Raw genomic sequence first — 20,356 nt, forward strand, 5'->3', positions numbered from 1 at the left:
AGTTGCCTTTGACTGGACTTAACCATCCAGGGGTCCTTTACCTTTAATCATGACCTTTGATGTGATTAAACTGCTCCCTGGTTTTCTGTTAAGCTGACTTGGCTTCCATGCTAGCTGCATGTTACGCTCCTTGGGTATCGAGAATGAAATTATTGGCTCTACAAAGCTGCCCTTTGTTACTTTTATTTACTAAATCGTCTCCTTGCGGGTTTTTCCAGTTTCCTCCACACCATATTATTTCTTTCTGGTTTCATTAATACAAACACCTTTTAATGTGCTTTTAATTTCGTTCATTCATTCCGTGTCTCTTGCATTCCTCTCCCTTGACTATTGGTGACTTGTGCATGAAGAAGAGACTTGTTTTGCTGGGCACAAGAATAACTGTGGCTGACATTAGTGAGCATCAGGAATCAATATGGGAACACTTGATCAAATATTGAGGAACAGGCCTGCGGAATCATAAGTCTATTTTGGAGGGACGTGTTGGGGCATTCTACAGTTTTTTCCACAAAGTATCTCAACCCTTTGAACCATTTCATCCATTGTAGAGGAAATTATTAAATCCTGGTTCTAGGGGCATTTAAGACCTCAGGCTCTCTCTCTTTCTGCCCCAATTATTCACACCTAGATACAATCTTAGACATTACACTCAGGGTACATCAGGATGACCTGCTTTTTGAACATTCATCCTGATTTGCTTGCAGGAAGATTAGACAACTGAAATATACTCGGAGTCGAGTGTGGATTTCATGCTCTTTATTCAACACATAGTAGTGAGGAATGAAAGCTCCCCCCAAATATCTGCTTTATATACATTATTTACACAATGGGTCGCACGTGATTGGCTAATTCCGGGATTCTCCTGAAGGCCAATCAAGTTGCGGATTCACTTCCAGCTGAAGCTGTGGACCAATCATACTGCTGCATTGTTCTAGGACCAATCAGACTGCTGCATTCTGAATCCTATTGTTCTAGGACCAGTGAGACTGCTGCATTTTGGATCCTATTCAACTCAGTACAAAACAACATTTGCTGTTTAATTGACATTCATTCTGATTTGTTTGTGGAGAGGTTGATGGGTCTAAATCTTGTCTTAACACTTTTATTCTTTCTCTTCTTTAAAGCGGATGACAATGCCAATGTGAAAAGTGCTATATATATATATGTGAAAAGTGCTATATAAATGAAGTGAAGGATTATCCTGTACCTGCCACCCCACCTTTCAGTAACACCCTGACTTTGACACCACCCTTGCTTTACATTCTTTGGCACAAAAAGAAAAAAGAAAAAAAGAGTTATTAGTTTATTTAGAATTTTCCCTCCCAAGATTAGTTGGAAATTCAGAAGATAATGTAGCTGAGATGGAATTTTTAATTTCTGCTGAATAATCATGCAGCAAAAGGCACACCCTGGAACAAAGTTGCCATCAGAAAGACACACTCAGAGGAAGGGGACTTCCTAGCTTTTTCCTTCATTCCATCAAGTTTAAAGTGAGATTGCACTGCAATGCAGGGTAGGCTGAAAGACACTGTTTCACCAAAGATCACCCAGTGAGCTTTATAAAACCCTAGTAAGCAATAGCAATATCCCCACTCCCACCCACCCAAAAAAAAAATCCTTTCAGAGAAACGTTAAGACATCAAGCTTTATTAACTACGAACCCCGAAATTTGGGATCACTTCCAAACCGGTGCTAAAGTTTTGTACCTTGTTTTGTGCTATGAACCCTGAATCTTGTACCTTCCCCGAACCTGAGTAATTGACACATCAAACTTGGGGCAACCCAATAAGATGTGTGGGGTATAAATAGTAAAATTATCATTATGGAATGGGACCTCCCTATCTTCATCTGAAAAATGTTGGAGGGTATGAGTTCATGGTTAATAAAGCTGAGAGACCAGGGTTCAAATACCCGCCAAGCTCACTGGGATTTAAACCCTGATCTCTGAAAGTTTTGGGAGGGGGCTGTTACTGATCTTCCTGGGTCCCACCAGGAAGTTTGGCTGGCAGGAAGCTGTGCCACTCTGCGTGGGCACATTGCTTTCAATGTCTTGAGAGCAACTCAGTGCCACGTGAGATGATGGTGATGCTCCCAAAACGTTCCAGGAAGTGCAACTGAGAGGCCTGTGAGCAGCACAGCATTTTTGTTAAGTTAGAAAAGCGGGGAAGAAATGAGAAACCTTTGTCTACCTTGTAAGATACATAAAGGTAAATCGGCAGCTGCCTCCTTAAAATTTCAGAAAGAAATTACTCCCCAACCCCTCCTGTGGTCTTTCAGGAGAGTTATGTTTTGTAGGGCTGTCATATTTCAAAAAGTAAAAACCAGGACACCCCGAAAGTTGTTGAGCTTTTTAAAGACAAACCTCAAAGTTGTTGAGCTTTCTTCAGAAAATTTTTGAGTTTTGGAGCTGTTTTAGGCATATTGGGCAAGATTTAACCCCCATTGCCGGTTTTCCAGGACATTTGCCTGATGTTCAAAAAATAATCCAGGATGCCATTTTCGTGGGAGAATTCCAGGACATGTCCTGGACAATCAGGATATATGGCAGCCTGAGTCTGTAGCAGTGGGAAGGAATGAAATTAGGATTTCTAATCTGCTGCTTGGACATGCAATTTGCCACATGCATTGCTCAATCCAGGTTGGAATAAAAAGTGTTTGGACCACACATTAATTAACCACAAAACTGTCCAGATACCCTTATTATTGTGCATTCATAATGATTTGTGCTCATGATGGTATTAAGACCCCCAAATAGTTGAGTTTTGTTTTATAACAAAAATGCCAAAAAACCACAATATTTTGATTGACTTGCCAAAGATCCAGGACAAAGTGCCACATTCCACCTTTGAAATCCCAGCGACGTCCGGGAAATTCTGCGCATAGAGTAGCCCTATGTTTTGTGTCCCGCCCATCGAATGAATGGCCAAAAAGACCGTTTCAGAGCAGTCTCTGTCCAAAGCTCTACAATGCCTGGGCCCAGCCCTGGACCAAACATAAAGCAAACAACAGGTTATCGTGACAAACAGGGCGGCTTTGATTAGCTGTCACACAGCCTTTTTAACAACACCCTGTAAAGCAAAGGGATTGGGGAGGGGGGGGGGGTAGGGCAAGCACTCCAGCAAGACAAAAGGTAGCTGGATTCCGGTAATTTGGTGTCTGTGCTTTACCAAAAAACAAAACACTGCGGTGGTATTTGCTAAGCTTTGCAATTCCAGAGAATTGTGCAATTATGCAACTCCCAAGGAGGAAATGAATCCAGGGTAACTAAGCCTCGGAGGAGACATGTGAGACTCTGACTCCACAAGCAAGTCTTCCTTTTCACCATGTGCCATTATAATGGAAGAAAGGTTGGATACGCAAGAGTGGATAAATAAATAACCATGATTTATGTCTTTATAATTACCCAGAGGCGTACGTCCCCTTCCCCCTGCTTTTGTACTCTCGGTTATCTTCCTTCTCGCCAAAATAAGGTGTGACAACTGCCTGTGTAACCCACAGATACATGGTCATGTCCACAGCACGCCTTTCAAGCACATATCTTTTCCCCAAAGAATCCTGGGAACGGAACTCTAAGGATGCTGGGAATTCTAGCTCTGTGAGGTGTGAACTACAGTTCCCAGGACTGCCAGTGTGGTGTAGTGGTTAAGAGCGGTAGTCTCGTAATCTGGGGAACCAGGTTCGCGTCCCCGCTCCTCCACATGCAGCTGCTGGGTGACCTTGGGCCAGTCACACTTCTTTCAAGTCTCTCAGCCCCACTCAGCTCACAGAGTGTTTGTTGTGGGGGAAGGAGGGAAAGGAGAATGTTAGCCGCTTTGAGACTCCTTCGGGTAGTGATAAAGTGGGATATCAAATCCAAACTCTTCTCTTCTTCTTCTTCTTCTTCTTTGGGGGGAAAGCCTCATACTTGAAAGGTATGGTGCGGATGTGACCGAAGATGAAGGATGCTCTCGGTTTCCTAACCCCTCAGATATCATTTTTGCAGCCCTTACATATTTCGGAAACAGCAATCCTTGGAATGTAGTGAAAAATATTATGATTATCATGGATACTGTACAGCTACCGTAATTTACAACATGAATGAAAATATGTACATTGTACATACTGTGCGTACATTGTATATGTTGAGATCCGTGGGTATAGGGCAGTATATGAATGTAATAATTAATAATGGCTCTTTGTTGTTATTGTTGATCTCACATTCTCAAAATGTTCTCAAATGGAGGATCCAGTCTGTACATCAGCACCCACTTATGTACTGAATAAGGAATTGCAAGGAGACCACCTTCCTTACAGCAATAGACCAGTGCACCAGACCAGAGAAGAATGGCAGATCAAGTTGATGGACTATGCTGAAATGGCTAAAATGACCAGAAGAATCAGAAACCAGGAAGACCAAAATTTGAATAAGGAATGGGGGAAATGTATAATTTATCTTAAAAACCATTGTAAACAGCTAAAATTGTTAGCAGGATTGGAATAACACTTGTAGTCTAATGGTGAATTTTGGATATAATGGAGATGTAAAAGATCTGGATTATTATAAAAGATGCAGGAGGAAATGACTAACAATAGAAGCTGCAAAGAGGAGGAGGGAAGTCAAGGAGATTCTTTGGAATCTTATTTTTATGATGGATGTTGGATATGTTATTGTAAAACTTTAATCTGAAAGACCAAATAAATAAATTTTTATATATATTCAAAAATGAACTTAAAAACAAAAACCAGTAATGCAAGGAACAGTTGCAATGTAGTACTTTGTTCCTTCATTGTCACAGAAACTTAGAAGTGTGGGATGATCATAAAGTGCAGCAGTTATTAACAGAGGCCACTGTTTCTGAAGAAAATACTGTTTGAAATGTGGTCTTTCCTGTGCATGGAGAGCAACTGGAGGCTCAATTTGTCTCCTGCAAGAGCTTGGAGCATCCTAGATCTCTTCTATGCACTTCCTTCGCAGGGTATTAAGTCCTGTAGGCGACACTGTTTTCTGCCCTCAATAGGAAGACCAGTGGGTCGGACGCTGGGCAACAGCACCGGCTCTACCATCATCCAGAGTGACGCAGCCACTTCAGATAGTGGATTTTGAGGGGGATGGCAGCCCAGTGTCAGAGGACAGATCAACGTGCCCCGCTTGCCACACCACTCCAGAGCTAGCCTGCTGTCTTCGGTTGGGGTGGCGGACACTGGTGGAATCTACACACATATAAAAAAACGCTTCGAAAATACTTTTTTAAAAAAAAAGTTTTGAAAAATGCATGGAATTTTGCATAGCTCGCCAGCACCATCTAGTGTCATATTTGTATATTGCACCTTACAACACATTTAAAGCATTTTATTTGCAGCTGTGTAGATGAGCCCATTGCCCCATCTCCAGCACTGAAATAAGATCCAACTCTTGATCCGGTCAGCTTACAGAAGGAGGGAGGGCACCAACTTTTGCCTCAGGCAGCAAAATATACTGAGTGGGTGAATTATGCTGGATTGGCCTTCACCTTTCCTGAGACTCACGGATGGGGAGAGGAAAGCCAGCCCTGCATATTCCTTCCTCTCTGCCACCGTTGCATGCACAAACATGGAGCCACCCACGCTATCCATGTATTCCCACCCTAAAGACATAGAATTATAGAATTGTCTAGTAAGAAGGGACCACAAGAGCCATCTAGTTCAACCCCCTGTAATGCAATAATCTCTTGCCCGATGTGGGATTCGAACCCAGGACCCTCAGATTAAGAGTCTCATGCTTTACCAACTGAGCCGTCCCAGCAGACATATAGAGATCAGGGGTGTTGTCATATGTGGTCTATGCATGTAATGGCTCCATGCCCTCTACAGAAAACTGCCCATGACACATCAACCTGGAAAAAACAAATTAACTTAGTATGTATCAAAAAAAGGAATTGTGCCTCAGAGGCAGGGCTAGAAAATTACCGTATTTTTCGCTCTATAACACGCACCCGACCATAACACTCACGTAGTTTTTAGAGGAGGAAAATCCGTAGGCATGCCACCCGTAGGCATTCCCTCCATAACACGCACAGACATTTCCCCTTACTTTTTAGGAGGAAAAAAGTGAGTGTTATGGTGCAAAAAATACGGTAAATGTGGAATTTAAAATAATAGGTTCCCACTAAGCAGGTTTAAAAAACAAAACAAAACCCAAAATGATCTTAAACTTCTTTGTTTGGGATCAAACCACTAAATGCGTAGTAGTTTAAAAGCCACATATATGGTGTGTTTTTTCTAAACACACCTTCCTTTGTGGGAAAAAGTGATTATAAGTCTCAGTTTCTTTCCCCACAGACCACATGATCCGAGCTACTTGCGAAATGTTGGAAAACGAGTTTGAGATGGACTAAGTGCCAACTACCGACTGTTTCCTCCTTCTCCTCTGTGTACTAGCTACAAGGACAAAACAGCGTAACAAGGAAGTTTGTGTTCCTTGGGAGGTGGATTTGACCGAAAGGAGAGAGAGTTAAAAGCAGCGTCGTCTCCTGTTAAATAAAATCCTCTTTAGAAAACCTCCTGTTCCTTTTGCAAATCCCAACCACAAAGGCAATGGCATTGAGCACAAAAAAGGATCCTCAGAGATGTAAACAGAGAAGCTGGGTCGAGAGCACGTTGGGTTAAAACTCCCACCAATCTTTTCAAAATAAATTAATCGTTCAGTGTGGCTTAGATGCTGGTCATTGATCTTCCCACATTCGTGTGTAATCCTTTTAACCGATGCTCCCACCAGTCCCAGCCAGCATGCCCAATGGCAAAGTAGGATGGGATTTGGAGTCCGAGGACAGCTGAGAACATCATGTTGGATGTTGCAAATATATAAGACCAGGTTCCTTGCGCCCCACCAGAATCTCCTGTCCCCTCTGCCAGAGGACAAGGAGGGACTTAAAGCAACAGGGGCTGCGGGAGTTGCAGCACAGTAGTCTCTGGTGGCTTATGGGGCCTTGTGTTGGACAAGGGGGTTTAAGTGAGCTGAAAGGGGCATGGCCATGCTGTTGTGCCAACGAGTCTGGGACTTTGCACAAGTCTGAAGAGGTAGACACCTAACTAGCTCCTTAGCAGGAGTAAAAAGGTAAAGGTAAAGGACCCCTAGACAGTTGAGTCCAGTCAAATTTAACTATAGGGTTGTGCTCATCTTGCTTTCAGGCCGAGGGAGCCAGCGTTTGTCCACAGACAGCTTTCTGGGTCATGTGGCCAGCATGACTAAACCACTCCTGGCACAACGGGACACCATGACGGAAACCAGAGTACACAGAAACGCCGTTTACCTTCCCGCCACAACGGTACCTATTTATCTACTTGCACTGCCGTGCTTTCGAACTGCTAGGTTGGCAGGAGCTGGGACAGAGCAACGGGAGCTCACTCCGTCGTGGGGATTCAAACCGCTGACCTTCTGATCGGCAAGCCCAAGGGGCTCAGTGGTTTAGACCACAGCGCTGAGAGTAGCAGCTCTGGAGCTGATGCAATTGAGTGTTTTTCCAATAAAGAACTAGATATCCTCATTGGGGCTGGGTGTGTTCGGGTCCTGGGGAAAAGCATCACACAACTATCAGTAATAAAGTGGAATAATGTGTGGATGGTCCAATATGGCACACACACACACTCTATCAATGTCACCAGCCAGCCTATAATACCACGCGATCGGGAAACTTGGCTTGGCCTTCTGGAGCGAGTGGAGGAAGCAGCCATCTGTTTTTACATGCCTCAAAACAGTGTCTATTCCTGGCCTCATCTGAAAACAGCAGTGCCGTTAAGCAGTTTTAGACTCTGAGTTCCCTGCCCTCTTTGGATGGTAACGTGTAGGCCTTCAATGACTTGAACATGTGAGAAGGAGACCGCTCTGCAATTGGAGGACCTCCTGACCAGTGGTGTAGCTTAGGGGCATGTGACCCTGGGCACACAATCTGTGGGTGTGAACCAGGCACACACACCCTGAGATCCCTCTTATGCCCTGCCGGCAGCGGAGGCTGGAGAGCACGGAGGGTGAAGATCGCTCTCTGCATGTCCCATCTGATGCACCCAGTTGTGGCTCCCCCTTCGCAGGGTCAAGGTTGACCCACGGGTCGGAGAACGGCTGTGGTGCTGGAGAAAGCTCCTGCTTTCTTGCAGGTGGTTCGGCAGCTCTGGCAGCGAGAGGAGAGTGTGTGGCAATGTTGGACCTGGGCATGCAAGTGTGCCCCTGTGCTGCTGCCGCGGTGGGCTCCCTCTGTGCCCCACCTCTTTGGGTGATATTTACCTAAGCTCCGCCACCGCTTCCGATCATTCTTCTGAGAAGAGTCCCACCCTTATGGTTCCACTGTCTGAAACGCCGAGGAAACAGCCGGAGAGACCCCGTTGTTAAAAGACAACTCTCATATGGATAACCATCTGTTTTTAAGGAATGTTTTATTTACTACCTCCTAGGAAAGTACTTTTCATGGAACAGCAGCAACACCGACATTCACAAAAGGACAGGAAATACAGCAAAACAACAACAACGCCTAAAGTAAATAGCACATTTGAAAACAAGGCAAACATACATAATAATGTCTTTTTCTATAGTTTGTTCTTAACCTAAGAAAAGTTCACATTTCAAGTCATAAACTTGCCTCAGTAGTGTATAAGTGAAATGGTTTGTGTAGTCAGACCACTGAGTGGTGGTTCATTGACGCTTAAATGGCCTCGGTGATCCCTGCTACCTGGTGTTGCAAGCCAGCACCTTTGCACCTGTCCGGAGTTCCTATGGGCATTTCAAAGAACATTCACTCGGTTATTTGTTGGGGATCTGCCTTTCTTACAGGTGCTTTATGCGTATATGTAAAATACAGTAAGAGCTTCCCTTCTGTTCAAGTACTCTGGTAGGTTGGCACAAGCAGTCCTGTTTGAATAAAGGTTTCAAAGATTGGGTCTCCCACGTGGGAGATGAAAAATTAAAGGAGATAGTGGTGCTTCGTTTGAGCATGCTAACCTGCAGCTTTTGCCACCAGCAACCGGCTTTGCGAGAGATTTCACAGAAGATAGCGGAATGGGAGATGGCGGGAGATGCTTGACTAACATGGGTTAAATAAAGATTGATTCAGAAAGTTGCACTCGAAGGTTGCCCCAACTTGTGTTGAGTTTCTCCATAGCTGTAGCCCATGAAAGAGGCCTAAGGTCCTACTGATGGTTTCCCCATCTGGTTGGCCACTGTGAAAAAAGGATGGTGGACTAGATGGGGCTTTGGTGTCAGCTAGCGGGACTTGTCTTACATTCTTAAGTTTCTGTTGTAGTGGAAAAACCTGTGTCTTGACTGCCCTACTTCACATCCTACCGTAACAATTCGTACGGCTGGAATGCTCCCCGATTCAAAAAGAACACAGCGAAACGCAAAACCTCCCCAAACACTAGGTGTTGGGGGGGGGGATTCTAGCCCAGCTGGCCATCCAAAATACTAGGTTTTTTAATGAGGGCTAGGCTACCTTTTTGTTCAATTATTTGCCACCCTGCCTGAATTGTGGTAAAGGTAAAGGGACCCCTGACCATTAGGTCCAGTCGTGACCAACTCTGGGGTTGCGGCGCTCATCTCGCTTTATTGGCCAAGGGAGCCAGCGTACAGCTTCTGGGCCATGTGGCCAGCATGACTAAGCCGCTTCTGGCGAACCAGAGTAGCGCACGGAAACGCCGTTTACCTTCCCGCCGGAGCAGTACCTATTTATCTACTTGTACTTTGACGTGCTTTCGAACTGCTAGGTTGACAGGAGCAGGGACTGAGCAATGGGAGCTCACCCATCGCAGGGATTCGAACCGCCAACCTTCTGATCGGCAAGTCCTAGGCTCTGTGGTTTAACCCACAGCGCCACCCTGCCTGAATTGCGGTAGTACCCTTCAAATTCAAATTTAACGCACCAGGGGCAACTGGACTATCTTTAGAATCCAGGCTTTGAAGCAAATGTATTTCAAGTGTGGCAGGGCTTTTTGGATAGCCACGTGAAAGCAATGCAGCTTGTGAAAAAATAAATAAAATCAGTAGTTAACGGTGGCCCTTTGAGGTAGGGTGCACCAGTAAGCCCTCCAGTTGTGGATATTTTAAAGGACCACCCATTTTTTAAAATAAAAATAATGTCTGATACTTATTTCTATAGCAAAATGCTTTCCAGTTCTCCTGTAACATGGGGGTGCGGGAAGGATACCCTTGAGAATATTTTCATTTAGGATTTAAATTCTGGAAAAGTTTGCCGAGGAGGGCTGTCTGGATTCTGAAAACTGCACACAAAGCTCTTCTTTAATTCTAAGCATTACCTAAGCTTCTGAATTCAGCTGTTGCCTTAGGCATCTGTACATACTGAATGCCCAGGTTGGGATCCCAGCATGCTGTCTATGTGGCCCAAGGAATCCTACTCAAATCACTAGGGTTTCTGTGGTTGCTTCTAGCTCCAGCAGGTTCCCAGATTTGTGGGAGCATCTCTTCGGGGCAAATCGGTGGGAGGGTCTGCTGAAGCAGCAGTGTGGTTGAGTGCGAAAGGGCTCCCTTCATGACCCCTTGGAATCCACTCATCATCTGTAGATTCATCTAAGGCACCTAAGTTTCAAGTGGTACTGGGCCACGTCGCCTAAAGCCGACCGAACCACTCATTGCAAAGCTTACTGTATTTTACATTCACTGCACTACTACAAAAAAGCCTTGAAACAGGCCACAAAACACTGCAATAATATTACTTAACCTTCTTCTTCTTTAATAACCGTTGAAATAAAACATTGACTTTGTGGCACACCGCATTGCCATGTAATACAGAGAAATAAAACGACTCTTAAAATGTACTGCAAATATATTTACAGGCTTAAAAAAACAAAAAGTGGTCCATATAACTTCCTTCTCCGGTGTACATGCACAAGTCCCATTAAATGGTACTGGGAACCACGTGTGGAAAGGAGAATAAGGCGAGAGAACAAAACCCACTTAAGTACTGTATTACTATGCCCCTTAACCTCAGCAAGAAACTGACGCAGCTACTTTAATAAGCAATATTTATGGTGAACAAGAGCATGTTTCATCCTGGACTACACTAGCGTACATTCTTTTGTCTCTACAGCATACACTAGAAAAGAACGAAGGTTTGAGACTATACTGGGATGCAGGGCTTGTTCACATTATGGAGTTCAAAGAAGTTATTCATGTATAAAGCGCTAAAGCAGGACATGAGAAAACCCAAAGTAGGAAAGGGAATCTACTATCCCCTTTGAATCTCTGCACATGTGAGTAACCAGTGTATGTAGCGAGCTCCCACGTATCTGCAGATTTTCCTCTCGATCTGTTATAAAACTTAGAAAGTAGCTAAGAGATACTTAGGAAGCTGAGTTCTGGAGCCTTTTATTTTTGTCCTTAAAAAAATAAAGGGACTTTAGTTCACATGAAAAGCGTGAAGATTGAAAGTCTAGTGTCATAGAGGTGGTTGAATAAGACTCCCAGCAGCCTATGAAAGAGGGGGACTTCAATGCCCTACATAGCTCCTCGACTTTCCTAAGGACTAGATTTTATGTGCAGGTCACAAAGGTTGACTTGCGTTGGTGCAGAATTGATATTTCCTTATCAGGGAATCCTGACTTGTTTGGGTTTGATGCAGAAGTACCAGCACAGACAGTTACTTTTACCCTCTTACACGGACACCTTAGCGCATGGCAGCAGGGCAATTTCAAATTCCAGCGGCGCCTTGTGCGAGGCCAAAATTCAGCCAACCCAAAGAGGTCAAATTGGTAAGGATTTAGGACAAACAAAAAGTTATCCAAAGCTGAAACTATGGAAGCGGGCATCGAAGGCCACTGGTCACGAGTCAAATACCATGTCTAAAAAAATCTGAGAAAGATATTAAAAACCTCTTGACTCAGGGGCAAAATGGCCGGCATTCACATCGTGAGACAAACAGCCCTTTAGTTCATTCTCACTTAGATTCAAGTTTTGGCTTAACCTCTATTTAAAAATGGAAGCTAAAGGCACAGAATATGAGTATCTAGAGTAAACGCTGCCATTTGCACCTTGGGATACAACACCACTGATTCTCGGGTGCCAACTAACTCTACCACAAAGTTTAACCATGGTTTCTGTGCTTGTATAAATGAAACCAAGGTACAGTTGCTATAAGACAGGAACTGCACTGGGTCAGGCTGGTATCAACTACTATGGACTGGCACAGAGGTCACTTGCTACCCAATCCATTTTGTGTAGATGCCACGTGAGATTTCCTGCATGCAGAGTCACTGAGAAATAGTTCCTCCCACAAGAGAACTTGGTTTCATGACATCTGTAGGCCTACTTTCTCATGAAGGAGCAACACCGAAGACAGAAGTTTGCAGATGGAGTTTGGAGCAATCTACATACTACAGTGGACATTCGGGTTGCGAACGTGATCCATGTGGGAGGCACGTTCGCAACCCTCAGTGCCGCGTCTGCTCACGCGTGGGTCGTGATTCGGCGCTTCTGCGGTACTTACGGGTTTGGCATGGTGCGCAACCCGAAAACGCGTAACCTGAAGTGTCTGTAACTCGAGGTATGGCTGTACTCACATGTGCAGTGATGCCGTTGGGTTCCATAAACCCTTAAAAATAAAAATCCTAGGGCAACTGTTTCTGTAGTAAATGAGCAAATTGGAAGGATATTTTCCCTCCATGAAATATAATAGACTTGCTTATTGCTTATGCTCGGAGCCTGGAAAATATTAAAGAATGCTGATAAATATCTAAGGTGGCTCTATGGAGCAGGTTATTCTCAAAATTAAGCGTAGTTTAACCGAGCTAATTCATGGGAGCATCTTTATATCAACAAAGAGGGGCTTCGTTGTGGCTCCAGATAACAAAGAAACCATACAAATGCCAGGACGTAATGCAGAGGTCTCAGTCACTTTCAAATTGCACTTTCCAGTTTAACTTTTTAAATAAGACACACGTTTGTATATAATTTCTTTCTTTTAAAAAAAATCTATTGCATGTATTCTTTAAATATGAATATATTCTTCAAAATATATTGTTTAAAAACTTTTCCCTAGCTGCTCAGATGCGCTTTTTCAATATTTAGTTGATATATTATTAAAGGCACTACAAAATAGAAATCTCTGGAGTGCAGAACGTGCTAAAAAATAACCTTCATACCACAAATATGGTGAAAATAATTGCTAAAAACCTACCGCTGTGTAATAAACCTGCATAGAAGGATGGGCATTGGAAAAACGAGCCGTTTTAGAAATGTAGGAATACAGGCATATTAATTTTTTTAAAAAACAGCCTAAAAAGTTAGTAAAAACTTCATATGTATAAAAGATTTCAAACTCGATGATATCGTTGATATGAACTTCACTTTCGGGTTTCATCAGCAGTTTTCTGGCATCCAAATGTAAGTTATCTGCAGTAGGTTCTTTCTTCATAAATAGTAAAATGTTCCTTCAATGCAATCGCATCCCACCCCTCCCACCCCAGACCCTCTAACCCCCCCCCAAAAAAACGGCCAGCTGTTTCAATAGGTTTGATAGACATCATGGATCGGAACCTGAAATGTTGCAGCTGGGAATGCCTGAGGAATATAACTGGCATAGCCGCCGTAAGCGGCTGCAGCGGCTGCAGCAGCGGCATTCTTCTGTAGTGTGGCTATCGTCGCCGTGGCTGGGGCAGCGAAGGGAACGTAACTTGCGCCATAAATCCCCGCAGCTGGGATTCTCTGCACGTTGGGAGCCATCGTGTACACGGGAGTTAAGGGCCGGCCCTGGAAACGACAACGGTGAAATCTCAATCCCTGAAATAGGTCCCCCCCCCCAAGAAAAGAAAGAAAAAGGTCTGCTGCAACATAGAATCGTAGAACTGTCGAGTCGGAAGGAGCCACGAGGGTCATGCAGTCCGACCCCCATGTAGGACTCGAACCCACGACCGTGAGATGAAGAGTCTCACACTCTATAGCCTGCATGCCAAAGCATATTTTAGAAACCAGGCCGCATCCTTTTTCTTGGAACAGTGAGAATTTGCTGTCTGTAACTTGGTCACTTTCTGCCTTCCCCACACCAGCGTCTCTCAAACACCCTCAGATTTTATAACATTTGGAGAATGTTATAAGAGGACTTCGTACTTCACTGTGAGGGATGCTTTAGAAATAGGGACATGTTCTGATGATCATTGCAAGGGTTGTCATATTTTGAAGAGAGAGAAAAAAGGAGGACGCTATGACGACTCTCATTTTAAATACCCCTACTATATGTAGGTTATAGAAGCTGTGATATATTGCTGAGGGGGGGAGGAGAAAGAGAAGAGGAAAGCAACCACCAGTTATGTCTATGTCTCAACCAGAAAGTATAACCAGAGACATTTTGACAAATTTAATCCACCCAGATGGAAATTTTACCCCTGAAAAAGAGGATGTGTCTTGGGAAAAGAGGACACATGGCATCCCTAATCACCGCCTACCCCCCCGAAAAACCTTTGAAATAATTTATGTTCAGATTATCTATCTTCGCACAATTGGATATGCCAGGTATTTGGTTGGGCCCTGAAAATGTGTTGGTTTGGCACATCTATCCTGCACACACTGGGCAGGGAGGTTATTTTTTTGTGCTGTTTGTATTTTTATTATGTATTTTGTGCTTTCCCCTTTTATTTTTATGCTGTGAGCTATGGATGAAGGGCGGTGTACAAGTTTGATAAATAACAACAATATGCTCCCGCCAGATCCCAAATGCAGCGCAAATGAACGAACTTGGAGACAGGGGTCTCGTTTTCCCAACAAGGACACTCTCTCAACAGCAGCATGGCAAGAAGCCAGGCTTTCTATGTACAAGGAGGGATAATCCAGTAGAACCACCTTGATCAAAATTTACCTGAAAAGGAGGAGGGGTTGAAACTGAAGGTAATACGGCGGCTGCTGCAGCTGCCGCCGCCGCACTAGCAGGATCCTGCTGGACAGCAATGGGGCTGATGATATGCTCAACGGCGTGGATTTTCCCATCTTCGATCATCTTTGCTGTTGGCGCTGCTTGAAACACGGAATACTGGGTACCAATAGTTGGGATAGCCACTGAAATAGACCAGAACGGGATATTTTCAGTCTACGCTTGAGACAATTATAATCCTGGCACTCTTAACTCGGCATTTGTTATTGTAGCTTTTAATCTAGCGTGATACGTATGGGTTCCGGAGCACATTGTGGAATGTCATGGAACGCATCCCTTTCCTCGGATGCTGTCAGGTGTCAGAGGTTCCAATCCCCATGGTAGGTTGCCAGGAACGGATATGACAAGGAAAGTTCTTACCAATGCTTTTATTCAATATTCACAGAGAGAGGCTTAGAAATGCAGCCTCTTAGAGTAATGGTGTTGCTCTGAGTGAAAACCCACCCATCTCCCTCTCCCATTATAAGTCATCCCTACGGTGGCTGGCCTGTGCCTTCTGCCTCTGAGCTGTGATGGCCTGGGATTCGAACTCAGAGGCTGAACCTGAGGAGTCCCAGCCTGCACAGGATTCCCTGCCTCCAGAACCAGATGAGCCGGGGCTGGGGCCTGAGCCTGAAGGGTCCTCACCTGTGCTGGATCCTCAGGTGCAGGCACCAACTGAGTCTGCTCTGGCTCCTGAGGTGATGGAGGACCCATTGCCTAAAGGTGCTCCACTCTCAGCCCCATCAGGGGAAGAGGAGGTTGCCTCTGGGTCTGGTAACCCTCCAGCCTCTCCTGAGCTGCAGAGGCTCAGGGCAGAGAGAACTAAGTTTCTGCAGGAGGAGTGCTCGCCTCCAGGCCAGGAGAGACGAGTCACCTGTGGACTGGGGCCGCCCTATGCCTCGGGGCAGATAAAAGCCAGTCAGCCCCAGTCCCAGGTTGTGGGAGCAACATTGTTGCTAGCCTGTTCCTGCCTTGCTCTTCTGCCAGAGTTCCTGACCTCGCCCGACTCCCCGCCTTGGACCCAGCTACAGCTTTGACGGACAGCCTCCATACCGCACCATCGACCTCGGACTGGACCTGTACCTTGCCTCTCGGTTAGCCCCTGGGACCAGCACATGAGCTCTCTGCTCTCCTACTTTCAATGCCCGCCGGGTTCTGGGAGGGGGGTCTGGAATGGTTTCTAAAGACACTGTGTCCGTCAGCTGTTCCCCCTCTGGTACTTCTTCTTCCTCCTCTCTCATTATTTTCCAGCTTTTCTTCTCATCTGCCTCTGAGCTGTGACCTCCCTCAAACCACTGTTGTATTTCTGAACTGTCTTCTTCTTCTCTGGAAGGGTCAGGCTGGGAAAGTGGTCTCCACCATTCCTCCTCTGCCCAGTCCCTGACAGATGCCCATGAAAGCTGCTTCTCTCTCTGATATGTGCATGTTTGCTCACACGAGGAGGACACAACATTACTTGCATTTTCCAGCATGTTGGACCTAGGCAGACCTAGGATGCAATCCAGTTTGATGACTTTGTGTGCACAGAGCTTTCCAAACTTTTCATGTTGGCGATGCACTTTCTAGACACGCATCATTTTGCGATGCAGTAATTCAGTTTTGCTAGCAAACCGGAGGTTAAACTAACTTTCCAATCTCGGGAAGAACGTGGGGAGCGTTTGCACGACACACCAACGTATTGCAGGTGACACACTAAAGTGTCGCGACACGCAGTTTGCAAAAGCTCTGGTGTACACAGAAGGGCTTTTGCTTTAGCAGATGCCTCCACCAAGAGAGGAGGAGGGGAGGCCGTTTTCGCCCATTCGCTCTGCTTCCTGAAGCCCCTCACACCACCCTTCACTTTGGTTTGGAGGGTCCCCCAGATCTCAGAAGCTGATCTTCAGGGGCTGAGGAGGAGAGGGGGAATTGGCACTAGGGATGAAAGAGAATTGGCACTCGGGGTGTGGGAGGAATTCAATTCAGTTCACATTTGAAGTCAAACCTCCTTTCTGAAACAAGAACTGAAACACAGCCACCCTTTGAAATGTGCTCTTTTCCAAACTTCGCAGTGAAGTTCTCCCTCCAAGAAATGCGTACAAAAATGGAACACTGTTGTAAAGGGCGCATTAACAAATGCATATGTTGTTGAAAACAGTATACAAAAAACACATTCTGTTAGGGGGAAATTGCTCTGCAAAAATGTGTATATTAGGGAAAATTGCATATGAACATGTGAATGTTAGGGGGAGAAATGCACTTCAATCCTGATGAATTTCCAGGAGGGCTTATTTCACAGACTGATGTGGAAATGGATTTAAGATTGGAAAGAAGGAGAAACAGGGAGAAACTGAAATTAGAACCATGGAATCACAGAACTGTAGAGTTGGAAGGGACCACCAGGGTCCGACCCTTGCAAGGCAGGACTCTTCTGCCCAACGCGGGGTTCAAACCCACGATGCTGAGTTTAAGAGTCTCATGGAATATGTCCAACCTTAATCGGCAGAACTTGCGTCTCCCCTGTAGGAGAGCAAAGAGCTCAAGGACGCCATCATCAACGAGGCTGGGTTCTATAGCCTCTCCCTTTTAAGGACTGTAATAATCTTTTCCTCGTATTTATACTTCCCTGGGCAACCAGGCGGGAGCCACTGATAGCACTCTGACAGCTACTGTATAGGTTTGCAGGGAAAGCTGATATCTAAAAGCACCCTGAAAGGGAGAACATATTTAGCTCCCCATCTCAATAAATCATACTGACCAGTGCCGGGTTTAATGGCCACGGGGTTGACAGCAGACAATTCCAAATTAGGCACAAGTTCGTATCCTTTTTCTTGCTGTTTCCCTTTCCCTTCATGGTATCGGCTATATATGCCACGGCCTGCAGAATAGCCCCCCAGGTACGAGCCTCTCGGGCCGGGGAGTCTGTTCCCTGCTGCACCTCGTCCTCTGCCTCGAACGCTGCCTGCTTGGGAATAGAAAACACACACCATACAATGGATCCGCTAAACTCACAAGGAAGCATTAGCATCCACTAGACTGGAAAGTCTACAATCTAATGCTGGAAGAAGGAAGCAACGAAAGGTTTACAAAGAGTGCAAGAGCTTTCTGCCTTATCTGTAGTACTGAATGTAAAGCCCAGACATTAGCTATTAGGATTGGTACATGTTTTTATTTTAGCTTAAGGAGTATTTTAGTATTTTGCTATCTTCTTGTCTCATCGGTTGAGTGTCCTAGCAAGATTTTCTAACGCTGCTTTAGATAAAATAAAAAAATTCCTTCCAGTAGCACCTTAAAGACCAACTAAGTTAGTTCTTGGTATGAGCTATCTGAAGAAGTGTGCATGCACACGATAGCTCATACCAAGAACTAACTTAGTTGGTCTTTAAGGTGCTACTGGAAGGAATTTTTTTATTTTGACTATGGCAGACCAACACGGCTACCTACCTGTAGCTGCTTTAGATGTCTGAGATACAGGTGACTCACAACTTGCGTGGGGACTTCGGTTCCAAGGATTGTAAAATAAAATTGCATATAACCAGGACAACCCCAGAACTGCCCCTGCACCATCATCTCGTTCTTTCTGGACCTAAGCAGGCCTTGGTCCTCATCCCCAAGCAAGGTAGAGAACTTCAAGGGCTCTGAGATGCTCTCACACGAGCTTTCTGCAGCAGGAAAACCCTGCAGGCATTTCATTTTTGTGATTAAAGCTGGCCGACTGCCTAAGAGGGGGGAAAAACCTAAACAGACCAAGGAGTACTGAGTGTGATCTGAACACTCTACACAGCAACATTTTGTTGCAGATCTCAGTTGCTAAAACTGATTACTGCTTGCAATAATGATAATAAGGTAAAAGCTAAAAGCTAAAGGATCCCTGGATGGTTACATCCAGTCAAAGGCGACTATGGGGTTGAGGCGCTCATCACTTTTTCAGGCCGAGGGAGCCAGCATTTGTCCGCAGACAGCTTTCCAGGTCATGTGGCCAGCAGGACTAAATCACTTCTTGTGCAACGGGACACTGTAACGGAAACCAGAGCACACGGAAACGCCGTTTATCTTCCTGCTGCAGTGGTACCTATTTATCTACTGGCACTGGCATGCTTTCGAACTGCTAGGTTGGCAGGAGCTGGGACAGAGCAACAGGAGCTCACTCCATTGTGGGGATTTGAACCGCCGACCTTCCAATCGGCCAGCCCAAGAGGCTCAGTGGTTTAGATCACAGCACAATAGTACATATGATAAAATGATATGACCACAAGCCATTCAGTTTTGCAAGGTTTTTTTGTTTTTAATCAAGGGTTTGATTTATGCGAAACAACCAACAGATAATAGTTGACATGATAAATGCCTTTAGAAATCAATGGGAGTCGTTCATTTTTATGCAAGGACGTAATTTGGAAAAAATGTATCCATGGGCATACTGGCATCTTTGAAGTGTCACTTTATCGAAAGAAATTAATGGAATGGTTTTGGAGATGCTGTTGGTCACAGGGAAAGAACGATGGCAGCTTCTACTAAAAGCTAGCAAAATGTGCTTCGTTCTTAATGGGCAGGGTCCATGTGGACAGAGGCCTTCTCTGCAAGGACCTCCGGAGAGTACAGTTCATCTCTGTGCTCTCTGCACACTCCTGCAGAACACCAGGCAAGGGAAATTGCCTGTGCGTTTAAGGGAGTTTGAATGCTGGAAATTGGCCTCAAGGCGAAGACAACTAGGGGCCCACGGCAAAATGTTGCAGTGCATTGGAGTGCTCCGGTTAAGGGCTGCAACTGGCATGGAACTGCTCTTCATCTAAATGATACCAGAGCAGTTAACAATCTATAAATGTAATGCAATGAAATCTACAATTAAAACCACAATAGAATTCCATCATTATAGCCGTGTCTCAGCCATGAAGCTCACTGGGAGAATCAATAGTACTCAGACTGATCTACTTTACAGGGTTGTTGTGAGGGGTGGGGAAAAACTAAGGGATACACCATATTTTTTGCTCTATAAGACGCACCAGACCACAAGACGCACCTAATTTTTGGAGGAAGAAAACAAGAAAAAAAATATTCTGAATCTCAGAAGCCAGAACAGCAAGAGGGATCGCTGCGCAGTGAAAGCAGCAATCCCTCTTGCTGTTCTGGCTTCTAGGATAGCTGTCCAGCCTGCATTCGCTCCATAAGACGCACACACATTTCCCCTTACTTTTTAGGAGGGAAAAAGTGAGTCTTATTGAGCAAAAAATACAGTAAATGCAATCAACCAACTGTACTTTTGGGTGTTCTTTGGGGGGGGGGGTTGAGACATGGGAGGGAAGATATTTTAAGAAAGTGCTATTTGCTTTCCCATTCCCTAGAAACCTCCATCCCAGTATATAGCCCTAAAATCGGCAGGTCCAAACGCAGGGGTTTTTATTGCTATATACTGGCAGGGGTGGGCAGTGAAAAGGCTTAAAGGAAGCAGCAAATGGAAATGTTCCTTTTCCTTCTACCTGAAAGGTAGGGATTATTTATTCACCTTTCAGCTTCGTAGAACC

The 20,356-nt window shown here is 44.9% G+C and overlaps 1 protein-coding gene across 8 annotated transcripts in view; it reads right to left on the reverse strand.

The window, feature by feature from the left end:
- Positions 1–13,439: 13,439 nt before the first annotated feature.
- The window catches only part of RBM47 (RNA binding motif protein 47), a 91,234-nt gene continuing 84,317 nt past the window's right edge, over positions 13,440–20,356 (reverse strand). For 5 of the 8 annotated variants that reach the window (XM_081208901.1, XM_081208902.1, XM_081208903.1 and 2 more), the window contains 3 exons: positions 17,596–17,802; positions 14,808–15,004; positions 13,440–13,705 (listed from right to left, as the gene is read on the reverse strand). In XM_081208901.1, the coding sequence (XP_081065027.1) occupies positions 13,460–13,705; positions 14,808–15,004; positions 17,596–17,802 (650 nt within the window). In that variant the 3' untranslated portion in view covers positions 13,440–13,459. The remainder of the gene's footprint in view (positions 13,706–14,807; positions 15,005–17,595; positions 17,803–20,356) is intronic. The other 3 variants (XM_081208906.1, XM_081208907.1, XM_081208908.1) reach the window with 3 other exon arrangements.

The sequence above is a fragment of the Podarcis bocagei genome (assembly GCF_964188305.1).
Source record: "Podarcis bocagei genome assembly, chromosome: 9".
Taxonomy (NCBI): domain Eukaryota; kingdom Metazoa; phylum Chordata; class Lepidosauria; order Squamata; family Lacertidae; genus Podarcis; species Podarcis bocagei.